Source organism: Calypte anna, chromosome 2, assembly GCF_003957555.1.
Source record: "Calypte anna isolate BGI_N300 chromosome 2, bCalAnn1_v1.p, whole genome shotgun sequence".
Lineage (NCBI taxonomy): Eukaryota > Metazoa > Chordata > Aves > Apodiformes > Trochilidae > Calypte > Calypte anna.
This window is the reverse complement of record NC_044245.1, coordinates 24,136,981-24,156,659: the sequence shown is the minus strand read 5'-3', so window position 1 is coordinate 24,156,659 and position 19,679 is coordinate 24,136,981. Positions and strand designations below refer to the sequence as shown.

General features: G+C 39.4%; 1 protein-coding gene across 1 annotated transcript in view; it reads right to left on the bottom strand.

Annotated features, from left to right (window-relative positions):
* VPS50 (VPS50 subunit of EARP/GARPII complex) overlaps positions 1-18,019 on the bottom strand; it is a 71,273-nt gene extending 53,254 nt beyond the window's left edge. The window contains exons 1-5 of the mRNA XM_008494145.2: positions 17,679-18,019; positions 15,421-15,489; positions 5,302-5,424; positions 4,896-4,967; positions 1,623-1,676 (exon numbers count right to left, since the gene is read on the bottom strand). Coding sequence (XP_008492367.1) covers positions 1,623-1,676; positions 4,896-4,967; positions 5,302-5,424; positions 15,421-15,489; positions 17,679-17,711 — 351 coding nt within the window. The 5' untranslated portion in view covers positions 17,712-18,019. The remainder of the gene's footprint in view (positions 1-1,622; positions 1,677-4,895; positions 4,968-5,301; positions 5,425-15,420; positions 15,490-17,678) is intronic.
* Positions 18,020-19,679: the final 1,660 nt, after the last annotated feature.

Sequence of the window (19,679 nt, the reverse complement as noted above, 5' to 3'; positions counted from 1 at the left end):
AGCCTAAGAATCTCTATGCCACTAGTGCACCACAGAAGAATAATCAAAGCTTCAGCAGCAGCAGCATAAATTTTAAATTACATTTAAGAAAAACATGGTTCATACAGCATTGTCTTGTTTAGAAGCACTTGTGTTCCACCAATTTAACAGATGTCACTTCCTAATGAACATTAATGGTATCCTGTTGAATTTCAGCTGAAAATTCTTCAGCACAGGTGATCTGAATTTAGATTGATTTTTACTTTGTGAAGTGCCTACCACAAACGAAATATTTTTAAAAATATATAAATTAACATGTCTATTATGATATCTTGTGTTAGGAACAACACTTCAGAAAAGTGAATGCTTTCCCCACACTAAAAAAAAAAAAAAAAAACAAAAAAAAAACAAAACACTTTTCTTTGAAATACTGCTTATAATTCCAAAATGTTTTAAGTGCTTTCCATGGGAAACTTTAATTCAGTTTAAGTTCAGCTTCTGGTCAGTAGACAAATATACAAGTAACTCAATTCTGACCCACTACTGAGCTGCATCTTTCATCAAAACTACTTCCTCCTTTATGTTAGCAATGATCCTTTTGGAACAATTACAGCTAGTTGCCATTATGCATAACATCTTGAGAAACCAAAATAAATTACTTTCCTCAGTAAATACTTGTCATTAATGCACTTAGCAAATTTCAAAAGGCCATTGTTCCTTTTTACACAAGGAAATATGTATGATAAGAACCAACTCCATTCCACGTTCTGCCTCTTAGATTCTGTAAAATCTGTCCTTTGCACGTGAATGGATGGAGAGGCACAGAGAGAGAGTGCAGCCCAAAGGTCCCCAGAGATGGAATCTTCCATCCAGCATTTAGGGCTGAACACATTTGTCCCTTCTCAAAGACAGTTTTTCACCCATTGCTTGTTCCTGAAGTCTGCCTTTCCTTCTAAGGGGAAGGGGAAGTCACAAATCTTGCCTTGTGTCTGTGCCATGCCTGTTTCAGCCCACAGTAATGTATGTTAGACCACTACTTCATACTAGGAATGAGGTTCACACCGTGACTCCCCCACATTTTCTCCATGATCTTGAACTCTTTACCAACCATGGTAACACTGTGATTCGGTGAATACTCTGCTGCAAGCTATTAAAGCAGTTTTAATTTGTTTTGTTCTCAGAGATCATTGACATGTTGAGGCTCTATTTCCAGCTCAGCCTTCCCTTAGATGTTTTCTCTCACAACTGCCTGAGATTAGTGGCAGGTTTCTGGTTAAGTGCTCTTTTATGAAAGGTCATTGCTATTTCTTCTTACAGAAAAAACCTGAAACTTTTCCTGAACACAGGCACCTGTTCCAATCCATTACAGGTATTAGTCAAGGTTATGAATACATGTTTTTAGAAATCCTTCCTAAAATGGTCATATGCTGAAGACTTCATCATCCCAACACCCTAGAGCTCTGTAGTCCCTTGTCTCTTTTCACTCTACAGATATAGGTTTAGCATACACAGACAGCTATTTCCAACCAGGCTCTACATGTCTACTAACAAATTGCTAGATTTAATCCCCAATGAAACAACAACATTATAGCCACACAGAATGGAGTAGTTTAGTCTTAAGAAGTCACTATTAGCTGTATTACCTCAACATATGCAGGCTGTTTTTCAAGAATCAAGTCTGCAACTTTCTTAGATACCTAAAAAGAAAGGTATTCACATAATATATGTGAAACATAGCAATTCTGATTAAGAAGGCCATCTCTATATTAAATTAAGTTCTACAAGTTTGTGATGCTGTATCATTTAATTCTGCAGTTTTCAAATTTATTAATAAATATGTAACAAGGTAAAAAAATCCTAGAAAATTACAATCTGAGAATCACCTTTCCTAAGAAACTAGGTAAGAAAAATGTTCACAACTCCATCTAAGAACCAGCAGACATTTTTAAATTCAATCCCTTACATTTCTCCTTGTTAAAGAACATGCTACAATGGAAAACAGAAATAATATGGAACACTATAACTGTTTACATTTTGCTTATGCTACTGCTAGAGTACAAATTTAAGTTAACAATCTACCATGGAGATCTAAGAAAGCCCTAAGAATACCTACCTTTCAGACTGATACTGTGTCAAAATGAATATTCACTCTGTGCACATTATAGCCCTTTTTAGTACAAAGAACATGGATATTTTAAAATTTTTTCAATTTGTCTCAACTACCAGTAAGTGGAATGCTACTGAGAGCTGCTGTCTAAACTGAATTATAAAATGGGCATTGCTATCTTCATCAGTCTCTTGTGCACAAACAAACCCTTATCAAAAATAAAATAAATCCAACAGTAACAGTCATAAAAACACAAGCTTGAGAACAGTGCATTTTGTTTTGGTTTGTTTTTCATCAGGGACTACAAACATTTAGGAAAAAACAGTTTCAAATATTTCAAAGAAATTATTGGTATTCCTCTATATTCTTCTTGGGGAATAATACTCCTAGAAATGAAAATAAAACAAAACTGGCTATGACAGTCAGCCAGCCCACAATGCACTACTAGGAATGGTAGATGAGGAGATTTTTATATACTTGACTGCTTAGTCAGACTTGGCATGAAGCTGGGATCTTCGGTCAGCATTCCTGCAACAAACTTAAAATGGTTCCATCAAGTCAGCTCCTATCCCCTTGGAGAGTATCTGCACACAAATGGTCTTCAGAGCACTCCAGTATTAACAGCTGGCAACCTGGACAAGGGGCATAAATCTATCTCTGCTTTCCTCCTTTCATATTAGAAGATGGCCAGAATCACAGAATTCTTATAAAACCTCTTAGTTGTTCTCTAAGTACGAAAGCTTTCTTCTGCAGGACAGCAAGAGAACCACTTCAAAGCAGGGTTGGGCAGGAAAGGATATTACCAGGCTACACAAGCCTACATGACCTTGGGGCTTTAAAGAAGTTTTCTTAACTGAACAGTCTATATCTTGGGAAACATTCACCTTCCTTTTACAACCTGTTCTTCCCAAGTAGGCCTGTACCTGTAAAAACTTTAGGACTGGGATATACCTGCTAGTCACACATTATCCCAGTACAAATCTCATGGCTTCATTCCTCACTGTTAATGGGATTCATTCAACAAGCAGTACACATGAATAAAAGATGTGTTTAATTTTCCATTTTTACATTGCTTTCAGTTACCCCTGACCCCTCAACATTGCCATTTTGTCATTGTCATTGTGATTTCCTTGAATTTAGTGATACTACTTTTCTGAGCCCTGAGGCTGTTATCTTTCCACTGTTTCCAATGAGCAATATTATCCCAAGTTACTTTCATTCACTTCCAAATTGTTCAACTCCTTTTGGCATTTTGATTTATTTTTTAATTCTTAACTTTGGAATCCAGAATTTAACTGCTAGCAATGAATGTGGCTGCAGTGAAAAATAAGTTATTTGAGAGAACCAAACAATTTTCTCAGAAACAGTTTTCTCTTTCCTAATCACACCAGGTGTACCAGCTCCTGAAGAAAAAAAGAACAGCTGAGGATATCAATATACTAATTGAAATTAAGCCAAACAGACATAAAACTAAAAAGACTTCTAATTCAAATTGTCTGTACAAGATCATTAGAAAAATTAAAGCTGTTATGATATACATATTGAAGAAGTCTTGAGTGAGTTGGAATCCACCCAATGGAATGGAAAAATGTAATGGAAAAGTTGACAATCGACACTTGGACACTTAGGGGTCTTTTCCAACCTTGATGATTTTATGAAAACAAAAACAAAATTTGGAGTCTATACTGACCCCCAAACCAAAGGCATAACCAAGATGAGCTGTGTTAAAGTAGATGGTAGCAGTCAGGAAGAAGATCAAAGCTCTACCACCCATAATTCACACCCATTTGCGTGCTTAATAGTAAAGAAAAATGGAAGCTGGAATTCTCTGAACTACTCTTCTAAATTCCTATATCAGCTATAGATAACAGCCTGACACAACATAACACAAAAAACCACCACCCATTTCCAGCTTCTCTCCTTATACCTCTTGGTGAGAAACATGAAATATTCATTTTTTCAGCTTCTCATTAATATTTTGCTGAATTTCATATACTTATTCTGGGAAAACCAATCTTAGGCAGAAGAAACTTATTCTCTGTGTACTTTTAACAAAGCAACATTCTCCTTCTGTACCTTTAATTCATTTAAAGACATGAATTAGGATTATTAGTTATTGTACTTGCAGATGCTCTCCAATTTCCACAGTAAATACATTTGTTTCCGTACCACATTATTCATCTTTAAAAGAGCAATGAAACAATAATAAATGTAAAAATGGAAAATAAGAGTCTGCAATTTAACAAGTACTTTTCAGAAGCTGCAACTCTAATTTCCCACCAGCAAATTATACTTATTACTCATTGTTACATTTTGTTTGTTTTATTATATATTAACGCTGTACCAATATTCAGTAGAAACTCTCCTGGACAATTATCAAATTGGAAAATGAAAAATAAAATGGCAACTCGAAGGAAGGAGTTTTTAAAACATTTTATGTTGCCAGAAATCCCTAAAAAAAAAACAAAAACAAGGATACTCAAAACAAATAATGCACTATTCAGCACTCTGCTCAGTATAACTTTTCTTGTAATACATATGAAAAGCTGAACGTTCAGAAAATCAATTTTCTAAAGAAATAGTACATTTTTTGCTTGTTACAATACCTTTCACCAAGATTTTACTTCTGTGATTTCACATTATTATATGATTTATTGATATTAATTTCCACTATAAAGCATATAATACAGTATTAACGCTTAATATCTAATGTGTTTAAGAAAATTAAACCTTTTCAAATACACTTCTGGCTATACTTAAGAGACAATACAACAAATTGCCTGAGAGTACAGAGGAAAACTTTACTTACAGCAGCTTGCTGTTGTTTTAATTTGTCTCTGTATTCTTCCAGTTCTTGAAGATTAAGTACTGGAGGAAGCCTCTGCACATAAACAACAAATTAAATAATTAAATTCAGTGAGAATGGATTTTTTTTCTGCAACTATTTTGGCTTTTTCACAGTAGTTTAAATTAGGAAGCACCTATTAGCACGACTGTTATTAATCCTACCACATAAAAAAGAGACTTCATATAAGTATTATAGGCTAAAAGCTCCACACAACCTCAAGACAATTTTGCATTAATGCAAGATATAAGAAACAAAATGAAAAATAGCTTATTGAAGTCAGCATACTTTTATATGTTACTTTTGTATGTTACTTTTATATGTTACTTTTTTATATGTTACTGTACTTTCTTGTAAGAAGGCAACTTACCTCTAACTCATACTTCACAATATCAAAGGAATCATTGGAAAAATAAACTTCCTCAATGCTGTTAATTATTTCTTGCTGAGCTTGAGGATCAGTTGGCTCCTCACGTAGTTCTCTGAGCTCCTCCTTCACAGAACAAAAAAGGATTTCCATTATGTAATATAACAACCTAACAAGAACAATGTTTTACCAAAACAAGTATTTTTCAAAAGCCATTACAACATTACAGTGGCAAAGAACAGAAAGATAGTACCCTGTGGCTTCTTCTGCCCATTACAATCAGCAAGATATTTAAGACTTTTCAAAGAAGATAGTGCAGACTTCCATGTTGCAGGTCACGTAAACACTTCATCAATATAGTTATGACATAAATGCATGTTGGGTTCACAGCTTTCTCCTCTTGAATTCAGAAATTCTCATAACAAACTAAAATACATTGCCACACTATTTCTCCAGAAGCAAAAAAACCAAAAACAAACAAAAAAAATACAAAAAAGAAAAAAAAAAAACAAAAACCAAAGACTCAGAAACATAACATAGGAAACCTCCATTTTTAAAACAAGAAGAATCATCTTTGTAAACATAATGTAGAGAGTGGCACTACAAATGTTTTACCTTCTTAATTCAGACTTCAGAATTCATTTTAATAAAAGGCAAACTGTTCAAAACTTTAATTTTTTGAAGGCAAAAAAGTAACAGATCTGCCTTCCTTAAACAAAATTATCAGATTTTAGATTTTTCTTTAACCAGCAAGGTGGCCTAAGTGTAGATATGGTGTCAGCTTTCTGAAAGCCAACATTCAAGTAGTGAGCACTCCTTTCCTCACTCTTGCAACCTTCCCTTGAACACCAACAACCCTCTCCGAAAAGGCTTTTCCCACTGAAGTAACAAAATCCCTAATCAGAGACCCAAAGGTGTGAATTGCTAGGATATTCTTTCACCAAAAATCAACATAAAACAAATTGCTCCCTATTGGAACTTAACCCTGGTGAAATTATCCAATGAACTGAAGCATCCTTTAAAGATCCCAAGCCACCCAACAACACTGAGTTGTTAAAGCTGAAAAAGGTGTTATTTTCAACATCAAGAGCTCAAGCTTTTTTCACTAGCTAGAGGCATCACTTAAGATTAATTGACCAGACAACCACTAACTAGTATGTTTAGTACATCAGTTGAGCTAAGACTTACAAATAATGAGACCAAGTAATATTTTAAATGCAAGGTAAGGTGCTGATTCTCTACACAATTAGAAGCAGCCAAAAGGTGATGAGTGAAGTGTGATGAGTTTGGAAGAGCATCAGAAAAGGTGCTCTCCTATAAACCTTTTTCAGGAAAAAGCAGCACACACACACACACACAAAATATTAAAAGGGGGGCAAAAAACAATGGCTTCGATACATAGAAAACCGGATTTCAAGCGGATTTCGCGATCCTGAGCGGTGGGACGCCCTCGGTGACATGACTAGGCACAGTTAAGGCCAGAGGAGAGGGCGGCCGGGACGCCGCCAGCCAAGGGCCAAGTCCCCAGCCCAGACCCAGACCCGGACCCGGATCCCCGGACCCCCGATCCCCGCCCCACCGCTGCCGCCGGGCGGTGCTCGGGCGCCACCCGCTGGAGCGCGGGTGAAGCTGCAGGTGGGAGGCGGCGTGGATGCGGAACGGGGCCGAGTTGGTAACCCGGAGAAAAGCCGCCGAGGAGCCACCTCCTTCGGCCCCCTGAGGCCGCAGGAGCCTCAGATCTGCGCAAAGGAACCGCCTGAAAACACCTGATCTAGGCTCTGCCACCACGGCTTCCCGGCGGCGGGGGGAGAATGGAGAAAACCGCCTTGCATGGAGGGGTGGGAGCAGCAAACCCCTCCCCAGCACAGGCACCCGGCAGCAGGCTGAGCCGGGGAAGGCGTGGAGGGAGGGATGCAGCAACAGACTTGAGAGTAATAAGGAAATTATAGACGTAAGTAACACTGTAACAACAGTAAAGAACAACAGCAAAACGATGCTGTTCTTCAGACAAACTGTTTCAACTGTTTTGAGCACAGTCCTGTTCTTGGTGAGCACACGCTCATGACACCCTAAGCCACAACAGCACCTTGCTCAAAGGCAAAGGCTGGGTGAGCTGTGGCACTGACGGGAGATGGTACTGGCACAAGATTGCAAGAAGCTGGCAGGGAAGAGACAGGCAAAAGTCCAGGCAAGCAGAAACATCCCTTCAGCTCCAGCCACACAATTCACACCTTTCCACCTTAAATTTCTGCTTTATTAAGAGCATGAGAAATAGGAGAGGAGAGCAGGTTGTGAGGGATGAGAATAAAAACAGCCACTATAGAGTTTTTTCAACTTTTTAATCTATGGTTTTGAAGTTACCATCACGTGAGGGTGCATGGATTGGCAGACAATACACAATTCAAATTCAGTGGCACCTTATTCTTGCAATAATTTCATCTATAAAACAGTGAAGCTATTCTCTAACCATACATATGCCTGCCCTTTAAAACAAACAAAATTTCATTTTCCTTTGAACTCCCCAACAAATGGCAGCTTCGTGCTGTACATCCATCCTCTATAAATTAGCTTAAACATCTTACAGCATATTGAGGAACTTGCTCTGGCAGGGCAGTTGGACTAGCTGATCTCCAGAGGTCCCTTCCAATCCCTAACATTCTGTGATTCTGTATGGTTATAGCTATATGAAACTAAAATTAAAAATTATCCAAGACAGGGAACACAGCCTAATTTGTCCACTGAACCACTGCAGATGGAATCATCTAATTTATCATCTGATTTTTGGCAAAAAGTTTCTGCAGCATTGTTTCTTTCAAAAAAAACCAAAAAAGCCCAAAAACCAAACAAAACCTAAATACAAGAAGAAATCTTCGGGATTGTTTGAATTTCTAGATTATTGATATCTTGTCATATTGGTGAATTAGTATGTCAATACCATATGTCAGTGGTGACTGACACCCCTTGAAGATGTCTTAGAAAGCCATGGTGGACACATATTTTGAAGTTAGAGGAACATGGTAATAAGTTGGGAGGGTTGTTTACAGTACTAGAATTTCAATTAAATAGTCAATGACTTTTCTGTCTTTGTAAATGACCACAGTTTTCAGCACAGAAATAAAGCTGTCATTGATGTGGTTCAGAAAATTACTAAAAAGCTATTTTGTCCTCTCTCAGAAGAATGACTGATCTCAGTGTTTCTTGCCCAAACTGTACCTAGGAAAATATTTATTAAACACACATGTTTTATCTTTATTTATTCTTTCTAAAAAAGCAGTCTAATGAGAATAACTCTCCAGGATAAACTTAAGTGCCCATAGAAATTACACCATGTGCCGCCAGACTTTATGCTTTGATAAACTACAGCTTCCAGTCTACCATGCTCCGCTAGTTTCATATAACTAACATGCCCAAGGCCAAACTACTCATAAGAGCAACACATTGGCAAAGTGGACCTGAAAGTACTAATTTCAACTCACTTGCCCAGGCTAAGAGCACACACCTTCACACAGCACAAACCTTCAAGTAATAATGGGGCAAACACAGCAATTTTAAGATCCTGTTTCATGGGCTACACATTTTTCCAAGTTTTCTTCAGTGGGAGACTTGACCTCCAACTTAAAACTCGCCTCACTTGTGGTTCCAAATGTGCAATTTTTTTTTTTCCCCAGTACTTTGGATCATACTTTATGGAAAGATATTTTATCCTGTCAAACATTCTTCCTTTCAGGTTATGATTTGTGCAACCTTAAGCAGCGATGAGGAGAGGCGCACTGCTGAATCTTGTATTAATGAATAAAGAAGGTCTGGTTGGAGACATTAAGGTTGGGAACAGCCTAGGTGACAGTAATTATGACATGGTGGAGTTTAGTGGTTTATAACTAAGGAAGAAGAAGGACAATATATAAGATTGCAACCCTGGACTTCTGCAGGACTGATTTTGTACTCTTTAAGTATTTACCTGCAGGAATTCCATGGGCTAAGACTACGGAAGGAAAGGGACCCCAAGAAAGTTTTTAAGTATCACTTCCTTCAAGCTCAAGATAGGTGCATTTCTTTGAGTAAAAGATCAGGTAGAGGTGGGAAGAGACCTGCATGGATCAACAAGGAGCTTCTGAAGAAAGTCTCATGGAAAAAATAAAATTACAGCTCATGGAAGAAGGGACTTGTCACTTAGAAGAACTATAGGGATGTTGTCAGAGAATGTAGGAAGGCAACAAGAAAGGCCAAAGCCCTTTTAGAACTAAAATGAGCAAAGGAAGTAAAAGCAAATTTGAACCTTGTTCAAATATATCAGTAGTAAAAGGAAGAATAGGGAAAATGTGGTCCCACTGCTAATTGAGATGGGAGCCCTGATAACAGAGGATGCAGAGACGGAAGAGTTGTTTCATACCTTCTTTGCTTCAGTCTTTATGAACTCCAGACCTTGGATATAAAAGAGAAAGCCTGGAGTAGGGAAGACTCACCCTAGTCAATGAAGACTGGGTTAGAGATCAGTTATGTAAACTGAATATACACAGGGCCATGGGTCCTGATGGGACACACTCAACAGTGTTGAGAGAGCTGCTGATGTTATCACCCTGCTGCTCTCCATCATTTTTGAGAGATCATGGCCAACAGGAGAGATGCCTGAGGACTGGAGGAAAGCCAGTGTCACACCAGTCTTCAGAAAGGGCAAGAAGGACAATCCAGGCAATTACAGACCAGGCAGCCTCACCTCCATCCCTGGAGAAATGATGGAGTAGCTTTTTCTGGAGGTCATCTCTAAGCATATGGCAGAGAAGAAAGTTATCAGAAGTAGTCAGCATGGATTTTCCAAGGAGAAATAATGCTTGACTAATCTGATAACCTTCTCTGACGTAACTGAATGAGTAGATGCAGGGAGACCAGTAGATGTAATCTATCTTAACCTTAGCAAGGCCTTTGACAGAGTCTCCCATAACATCCTCAGGAAATGAGGAATAGAAGAATGGGCAGTGAGACAGATTAAGAGCCAGCTATGCAGTAGAGCCCAAAGAATGGTGACCAATGGTGCAGAGTCCAGATCTAGTGGAGTCCTCCAGGGATCAGTGCTGAGTCCAGTCCTGTTAACAACATCTTTAACAATTACCTTGATGACGGGACAGAGTGTATTGTCAGCAAGTTTGCCAATGACACAAAGCTGGGAGGACTGGCTGACACCTCAGAAGGCTGTGCTGCCATTCAGAGGGACCTAGACAGGCTGGAGAGTTGGTATGTGTTACAACAAGGGCGTTGTGTAGAGTCTCACACCTGGGAAAGAACAACCCCAGGTACCAGTACAGGTTGGAGAATGACCTGTTAGAGAGCAGCACAGAGGAAAGGGACCTGGGAGTTCAAATGGACAGAAGGATAAGCATGAGCCAGCAATGTGCCCTTGTGGCCAAGAAGGCCAATGGCATCCTGGGGTGCATTAGAAGGGGAGTGGTAAGTAGGTCAAGAGAAGTTCTCCTCCCTTCTACTCTCCCCTGGTGAGGCCACATCTGGAATATTGTGTCCAGTTCTGGGTCCCTCAGTTCAGTGTTCACAAATATGTAAAGGGTGAGTGTCAGGAGGATGGAGCCAGGCTCTTCTCAGTAATGACCAATGGCAGGACAAGGGGTAATGGATGTAAGTCGAAGCACCAGAGGTTCTGTGCAAAAATAAGAAAAAGCGTTTTCACTGTGAGGGAGAGAAAACACTGGAACAGGCTGCCCAGTGAGGTTGTGGAGTCCCCTTCTCTGGAGACATTCAAAACCCTCCTGGATTCATTCCTGTGTGACCTACACTAGATGGGGTTCTGCTGCCAGGGGAGTTGGATTTAATTATCTCCAAGGTCCCTTCCAACCCCTAACACTCTGTGATTTCATAGTGCCACATAAATAGATCAGTGAAAGCAGTGAAAGACAGTTTCTGGGGAGAGAAAGGGGAAAAAAAAAAATCGTATCTGCCTGACAGCTTTGTGTACTTGCAGAAGCCATTACTAAATAAAATGCAGTGTTTGTGTCCATACACTTCTCACATAATTTTGTCTTCCTGTTCTATGGAAATAGAAGTTTACAGGTCTAGGAGCCTGTGGCAAAATTCTTGAAATAAATTTCAGAAGAGTAACTTAATTGCAGTCTTATCTGAAATGCAGTTCAGCAAGTTTTAGATGACTTACCTAGCTATTTCCTAGTGCATCACACACCTGCTCTCCTTGTATTCTACACTGCTTGTAACAACAAAACCTACATTGCTCTGTTAAATGAAGCATTACTGGCAGAGAGTTGAAGCAAACATCTCCACTCCAGTCAATGTGAACCAAAATACTCAGAAGCACTGCAAAAAGCTAAGTGATGCTACTCAGAGGGGAAAAAAACAAAAACAAAGAAACAAAAAAACAAAACAAAACAACCAACAAAAAAACTAGAACATTTCCAACCTAACTAGAAGCTGAAGGTCAGAAATAGCCAACACATCTCTACAGAGACTATGTCAAAGGCCAAAAGGACACAGCCTCCCTCTCCCTGTCATGAGGTAGAGCCACACCAGTAAACATGCTATCAATTTATATCCCTCCATTCTGAACTTGGCTACATCTATATTAAAAGCTACTCCTAAGCACCAGGATAAGAGCCCTGCTCAACAGATTCAATGAGCAAATACATTGCTGCATCCTACCACCATGAAATAAATATTAAAAAAAATTTAATATCGATATTTTATGTATATAAATATATATATGTGTATGATATACATTTCATAATATACTTATAGCTACATCTATAAACTCACCTGAAAAATTCTTCCCCTAGCTAATCCACAGATAGGGAAGACAATCCCATGGAGAAGTTTGTGATATTCCCTTACATTTCTCATTAAATGCCCAGAACCTTCTCTACCTTCGCTCTTCCAAAACAAACATCACACTATGAAAAAAATCCTTCTCTCTCCTGGAGAGAACAACAAAGCCTGATCCATCAAAAAGATATTAGTCACACCACTGCTTAATGGACTCCTGAAAAGCACTCAGCTACTGTTGGGGAAATGGAAACCCACACAGACTGAGCAAGCCACACTTCTCTATCTGAAAGAAAAGCATTTAAAAATAAACTTCCAGTGTTGTTGACTACCATGACCCACAAAGTCAATTAGTATCTGTATACTTCGTATGAGCTGATTGTTATCAATATAAACATAACCTAATTCAAAATCAACTCATTATTAAACCCACACACTTGAATTCAGATGTGCAAAATACCTATCCCTTTTGTGAACAGAATTTACTAAACAAAACTGTTATCAGCTTGGGAGACAACAAAGCTGACAATAACAGAATGGTTCAAAAAGAATTATAATTCCCTAGGGTGATCCAGGCACAGAGGTGAAGTAAGGTATCTCGATCAAAAAAATAGGCAATCCCTCTACAGACAACTTTCTCTGGTAGAAAATCTGTCCTGCAGTTCAGATTTGCCTTACCTGTAGGCTAGATCACAGACTTAAAATACTATATGCTTTTTTCTCTATGTGCCCAAGTTGGTAGTATGAGCCTATATTACAACAGAAAGTAAAATAAGTTTGCTGGTAGACTTGCCTTCCTGTGATGGAAACAAACTGAAATTTTTCAAGTTGCAGAACTTAGTGGAGTACTGGTTATTGTGAGTGCATACACTCAGATACATCCTGTAAAATAGCCATGTACCAAATAATTTCATTGTTTAAAAATAAAAAATTGAGGAGCATAGTCATCACTTTAACATGCTTGTCAACAAGCCACTGATCAGCAAATCAACACTTTCAGAAAACAGGACCCAGAATAAGTTTGTGTTCTTCCCCTCGGGGAATGCAATATCAACATATTCTTCTTTCTGTGCTCCAGATTTTCCATTTGACCTCCAAAACAGTGTGACAGTTCCTCATTTCAAAAACATGGTTTTGTCCCTAGAGTTAGCATTATCTACCAGCATCTTGTGCTCTTTCCAGCAATTCATGCTGGCTCTGCAGCCCTTCATTCTGGATAACTCTCTGTAGCTTTAACTCAGCTTTTGAAACCTTCAGATACTCTTATCCTAAATCAACCTGGAGATACCACTTTGAATGTAGAAGTGTGAGATAACAATTCTATCATCAAAACAGTATTTGGCTGGTGAGCTTGAGGTTTTTGTTATTCAAGATACAAACAAAACCGAGTTCTTAAAATGTGGCAGCAGAGAGCAACATGCCTTCAAATGGCCGTCTGCAACAGCATGAAGCTTTTACTTGTTGCCTCCAAACATCTGCACATTTTGAAGTGAATTCCCTTTACCAAACTTGTTCACTATTACAAAATCATTATTGAGGGGCACTAGATTATACCTGGCAAAGCTGCTTGAGCCTACAATTATAACATAATTTTGATTTGTGACATCAGTACATTGCCAGGGCATTGAAGACAGCTTCAGTTCAAAACAAATACTTCTGGATCTCTGAGTGTATGCACTCACAGTAGCCTGTACTCCATCTCTGTACAAATTGAAACAAATTCAATTTGTTTCCATCACAGGAAGGCAAGTCCACCAGCAAACTTATTTTACTTTCTGTTGTAATATAGGCTCACACTGCCAAATTGGGCACACAGAGAGAAAGTTCAATGACTCTCAACTTCTGACTAAGGAAACCTAATTTCCTTAACAGATAGAAAAGCAGACACTATCTCTCCCTCCCTACCCCAAAAAACTCCTGTTTTCAATAAAGAGTATCCAAATCCATGCTTGCAGTGACAGAGGACACATTACAGTGCTTCACCCTGCATCTCACCATTTGAAAAGTAAAAATCCTACCAGGTTTTCACAAAGTTAAAGAAGCATGACAATATAAATCCTTCCTTCTAAAGTAAAGAGATGGAAGTTACTATGATAAATGGCTTGAGACCATAGCCAGGAGTTAAACTGATCAAAACACGGTAATTTTAACTCAGGGTTCTTAAGGTCCTTTGTTTTCATTTGATCACATAGTCATGCAACGTGGTAAGAATTTGTTTGAGAAGGAAAAAGGCAATATAAGTAACTCTGAATTTTGAGAACCACTGACCTAAAACATTTCAGAAGGAAAAAAAACATAATAGAAGACTGAAAAATATTAAAGTCTTATTCTGTGGCACATAAAAGAATAATACTCTAATTTCATCAGCTTTTAAAGAAATAATCAGGTGACAAGTTCTAATGTTGACGCCATCTTGTCTTTTCAGGCACAGAATTCATAAAAGATACAAAGATAAAAGATAAAAAGATTTTGTTTGCAGAATACATGCAGATAATGTTTCCACAGTACAAATATTTGACAAGAATGTATGAAGAAATTACAAATTATTGACAGGTATTTGTTTTCCCACTGTTATTGATATGAGGTATAGGCTTACTAGGCACACAGCATCTATAACTACTAGAGAACAGAAGTTGAGCTGAGATACCCACCATCTACTTTTCCATGGACAGCCAACTTGGCAAAAAAGACAGTATGAAACTGGATGCTCAGTGGGTGTCAGGAGTCTGCAATTTTGAAATCTAAGCCATGGAGATGAGACTGTTTTTTCAACATGGCTGCAATTTAATACTTTCACTCTTTGAAATCAATAAATTTGCCCCTGCTTAACAGAGTATTATGTTCCAATTCAGAGACTATTGCTTAATTTTTAAATATACAGTACTAGTGACTTCCTGATCTGCCTCAGCACAAGCAATATATTACACAGTACTTATACAGACACAAACAAACACCAGGGGTTTTATTATTTTGGTTTTTAAAAACTATTGTAAATTCAACCCGGTATCTTAGATAGTTCCGTGGTTAAAGGCAAAGTCCAAATTAGGAAAAAAATAATTAACAATAACCATAGCAAGTCTTGTGAATCATCCACTCAAAACATCAGGGTATAAGGAGCAGTCAAATATTGTGACAATTATTCTTTCACACCCAATTATTCAGCACGATTTGTGCTGACAAGAGTCAGCTGTCATAATTTTAGTAGTGAAGCCAGCAAAAAGCAATAACAAATTAAGTGTTTAAAAAAAAAACAACCAAACAACCAAACACTACCAAGTGTCACCTAACTATAAGATAGAAACCTAAAAATGACATGAGTGTGAGTGGATGGACTGTGTATCATACCTTAGTAGGAATCCGAAAGCTTTCAATAGGACTGAGGTCATTGACACTCTCTTGAGGACTTCTCAGACCCTTTAAAAGAATTTTAATACTCAGTTAATTGATATACTTTGTATATCTGACAATCAAACCACACAAGTCTTACCTGTTGTTGAACATATACCTACAAGTCTTTTAATAAATTACACTGACATGAGATAGGAAAGCTAAGACCTTATCCCATAAAAATCAAAGCAAGACTATTGGCATATAAATTATGCTCCTCAAACCTCTATACATTTCCAACTTTATGTTGCAATATGTATCTTTTCATTGCAGCTCACTAACATTCCCTTCATGCAGTTCATTTAAACTTTCCTGTCAACTTCCAGATGTTATTTTGTATTTTAAAATGCATGTGTTCAAAAACCATAAAATACTTTCTTTCATTAACTTAATGGTTTAATGAAATTAGAGAACTGAATCCAAGTTAAGTGCCACCTACTCTGCAGCTAAATTATATTATTTTCCTTGATGGCATATTTGTCTATTTACCATATAATTCTATTAGGACTGAAAAAGAAAATCACTAAAGATGCATAATTCACATTAGCTACTTTATATAATTATTAATTTTAAAAACACATAAATAGAACATATTCTAGTAGACTGAAGCTTTGTACAGGAAGCATCAATTAACCAGCTGAGTATGTGTTTGCTGAATATTCAACACACAATACTACAGAATATGCTGCTTAGCCCATTTTCTGCCATCTCCCTAGGCAGGGGTGGGTCTAAACATTGACATTTCAGATCTGGTTCTGACTTTAACTTCCCTTGAGACTTCAGGGTGCTCACATGAGCCACAAGTTTCAGGCAGACCTCCCTCCTACTCTTGCAGCTGATGCCAACAGTACTGTTTCCAAACTCCTTTCAGGCCCTGTTTACCTATACTTTATTTGAAACAAAAGGACATATGCAATTCCTATGTGAGTTTATGATGAGAAAAGTTTGCATTTATCCTTTGAAAATGATTAAATGTCTTACCAGTTCATCACTTTTGAGGTAGCTACTACATTTTACTACTGTTTCATCTTCCTAGGATGCAAAACTTCTTCATCTTTTCATTTTCTCAGATTTCCTTGAATATCATTTCCAGTTACCACCAGCAAAGGTGACTCACCTCTGTGCACTGGAAATTCAAGGTAACAAACAACTAAAGCAACTGCTGCAGCTTTTTATATTTCACATGAAATCTTCCACACATCCTCTCAAAAATCAGAAGTACCAACAGCTTGTCTTCATAAACTGTTAAAAACTTTCACTTATCAAATAGTACTTATTCTGTCCAAAGGTTGAAACCTCTGGAAGTCACATCATTTTCAGACCACAACATTTCCCCACTGGGCAATCATGGGAACGACTCCTTTTAGTCAAGCTGAAAACTCTTTACCCCGACAATGAAGGGGAATGGAACATTATTTTGGAAACTATGCTTCCATACCAGTGTCCATTTTTAAGCCCTGTCTCCCACCTAAACATCACAACTCTGAGGACATAGCTAAGGAAAACAAAAACAAAAACAAAAAAAAGGGAAAAAAAAAAAAAAGTTCAGTTTCTGACTTTCTTATCACTTTCTGTATCTATAATATCTGGTGCAGTGGGTGACTCAAGTGACTTAATAAGTTCTCAAATTTAGACACAAGGGCAAACAGGCTTCATTTTAGAGACACTTCATGTATGGGCATGACCCAAATGTTTTTCTCATACAGCCCTTTACTGGTCCCAATATAGACTAGATCTCCATAATCCTGGAGACAACTGGTATGAAGAGAAGGGCTAACAAACACATCCAGTAGCCTAGCACACGTTCAGAATGACCCCACCCAAACACTCCCCGGCATCACACAGTCTCCTCTTCCTTCCGATCCTTCAGACAAAGCTCCCACGGCCCAGCGCTCCAGCGCTGTACGTGAGACAAGAAAACTGGCACAGACCACTCGGGGCATCTTTACAGGTAAATCTGTCTGTTGTCGCAAAAACTACGTGCTGGCACCTATGCTTTCTTCCAGTTCTTCGTTTAAAGACACAAAAAAAAAACCCAACCAAAAACAACAAACCACCACCTCGATCCATGAGTAGCAAGAGCGAAAGCAACACCAGGACTTCCCACTCCTCACAAACAGGGCTGAGGGCGATGCCCTCCTCCCGGAGGTCCATCGGAGTACCCGGGACACTCCCTGCGGTGGGACCTCGCTGCCCTCCCGACCCGAGCTCCTTACCTGACGGGTCATCAGCGATTTGATCTTCTGCATGATGGTACCGGTACCGGTTCTGCCACCGCCCCGAAAGCGCTCAGCAGCCCCGCGCGGCAGCGGGCTGCGGCCCCGGCGGGCACGGGGAAGCCATGTTGGCCGCCACCTGACAGGGCCCGCCCGCTGCTCCCTGGGAGCGGTAGTCCTGGGGCGGCGACTCCCAACTACAACCCCCGTCAGCACGGCCGGGAGGGCGGGAGAAGGGAGGGGGCTGAGGCGGCCTCTACGGGCCAGGGCGTGCGTGGCTGGCGCCAGCAGCTGTGAGGCGGCTCTTCTTTGCCAGGGCCGGGATGGGCCGGGCCGGGCAAGGCCGGTGGTGCCGTGAGGGGATGAGAGCCGGGCCGGGCGAGTGGTGCCGTGAGGGGATGAGGGGCGGGGCAGCGGCCGTCCCGGGGAGCCAGGGAGGGAGAGAGAGCCGCCGCGGTGGCTGTAGGAGGTGCCTCCGTCCGAGGAGGCGGAACTGGGCCTCAAGAGGAGGAGAGGCCATGAGAGCGACTGGTAGTTGGTGGTTCGGTGGTTGGAAGCGCTCTGAATCCGTGCGAGAAAAAGCTGCGGTTTGCTTTCGCCTCTTCGTTACCTCGAAATCCACGAACGCCTCTGCTGATACTGGTGGCCCCGCAGGCCAAGAGTTTCCCTGGGGCGTGAGGGATGTTTATAGAGTATTTATTTGAACGTTGAGGATTGCTTGTTTCCACTTTGAAAACCTTTATCTATGAAGACGGAACGAGGCACTATCTAAAGAGACAGGCTGCCTAGGAAGTACATTTGGATAACGAGCATTTTCTGTTTGCCTCCAGTTATTTTGGGTGTTGAGGGCATTGGGTCTGTTCACAACTGATGCAGTTTTGCATCACCAAATCAGGCGTGTGTACCTATATACTTTGGTTGTATAGATCTCAACTTTAAAATAAATAAAAAGCTTATAGCTTTTGATGAGTTTATCCTATCATCTTTGCTTAACTGGAGATGACCTTCAATAATAAGCCTACGACACACCTACTACAGCACAGCAGTACCTGCAGAAAATGCTGTCCTTCCTTTTGGAATTACTGGAGTCTGCCCATAAATCGCATCGGCCCATTTAGTAACAATCCTGTTACTATTTAGCCCCAGAGCTGGCCTATAACTTGTGTGGTGTGACAGGTGGGTGTCCTGCTCTCTGAAACTCTGAACCTGAGAAGGTCTGGACCAGTGGTCCTCTCCCTAGGTTCTTTAGCAAGAATTCGCTACTTCTGGCTACCCTTGGGAATATAATCCGTGGTTATTTTTGTGAAGAACCTCTAATAAGTTTAGTACGTATCAAGGATATTCGTTAGTAATAATCTAACTGAAATTTGAAGAAATACTGAAAATATTCATAATTTTATTGTTGTGAATAAAGTTGCTTTAATATAGTTGCTGCTATTAAAAATAAACGGGTGAAGCTTCATTGAATGTCATTCAACAAGCAGCAGAAACTTCTGTGGAAACTTCAGTAGCATAGATTTCTATGGAAAAACACTGTACTTTTTTAGCATCCACTCTCTTTGTGTAAGTCAATTAGTGTAAAAAATTCCAGCATGGTAATAACATCAAGGACACCTCCAAATGCTGGAAGGAAGGGGGACACACTTGAAAAATGTAACTTTGCTAATCTGTTTATTTTGTTTTGTTTTGTTTTGTTTTGCCTAGATAGGGCATTTAAAACACCAACGAAGTCTTTATTCCAAAGTGAAAGCTCCCATAATTTCAGTTGGAAATTAATTGGAACCTGTGACCAATATTTTACTACATTTTGAAACCATGTAGATAGTGATTTTAAAGTCAGTTTTTATAAAGGGTTGCTATTTGATATATCTGGCCTACAGTGAATTAAGCAGGTCATAAGCAACAGCATTCAGGAGGGGCAGGACATGGGAAACTTTTGGGAATATGCAAAATGCAATCTTCATCTTAGTGGCTCAGGTTAGGTGGTGACATTGTTTCTTG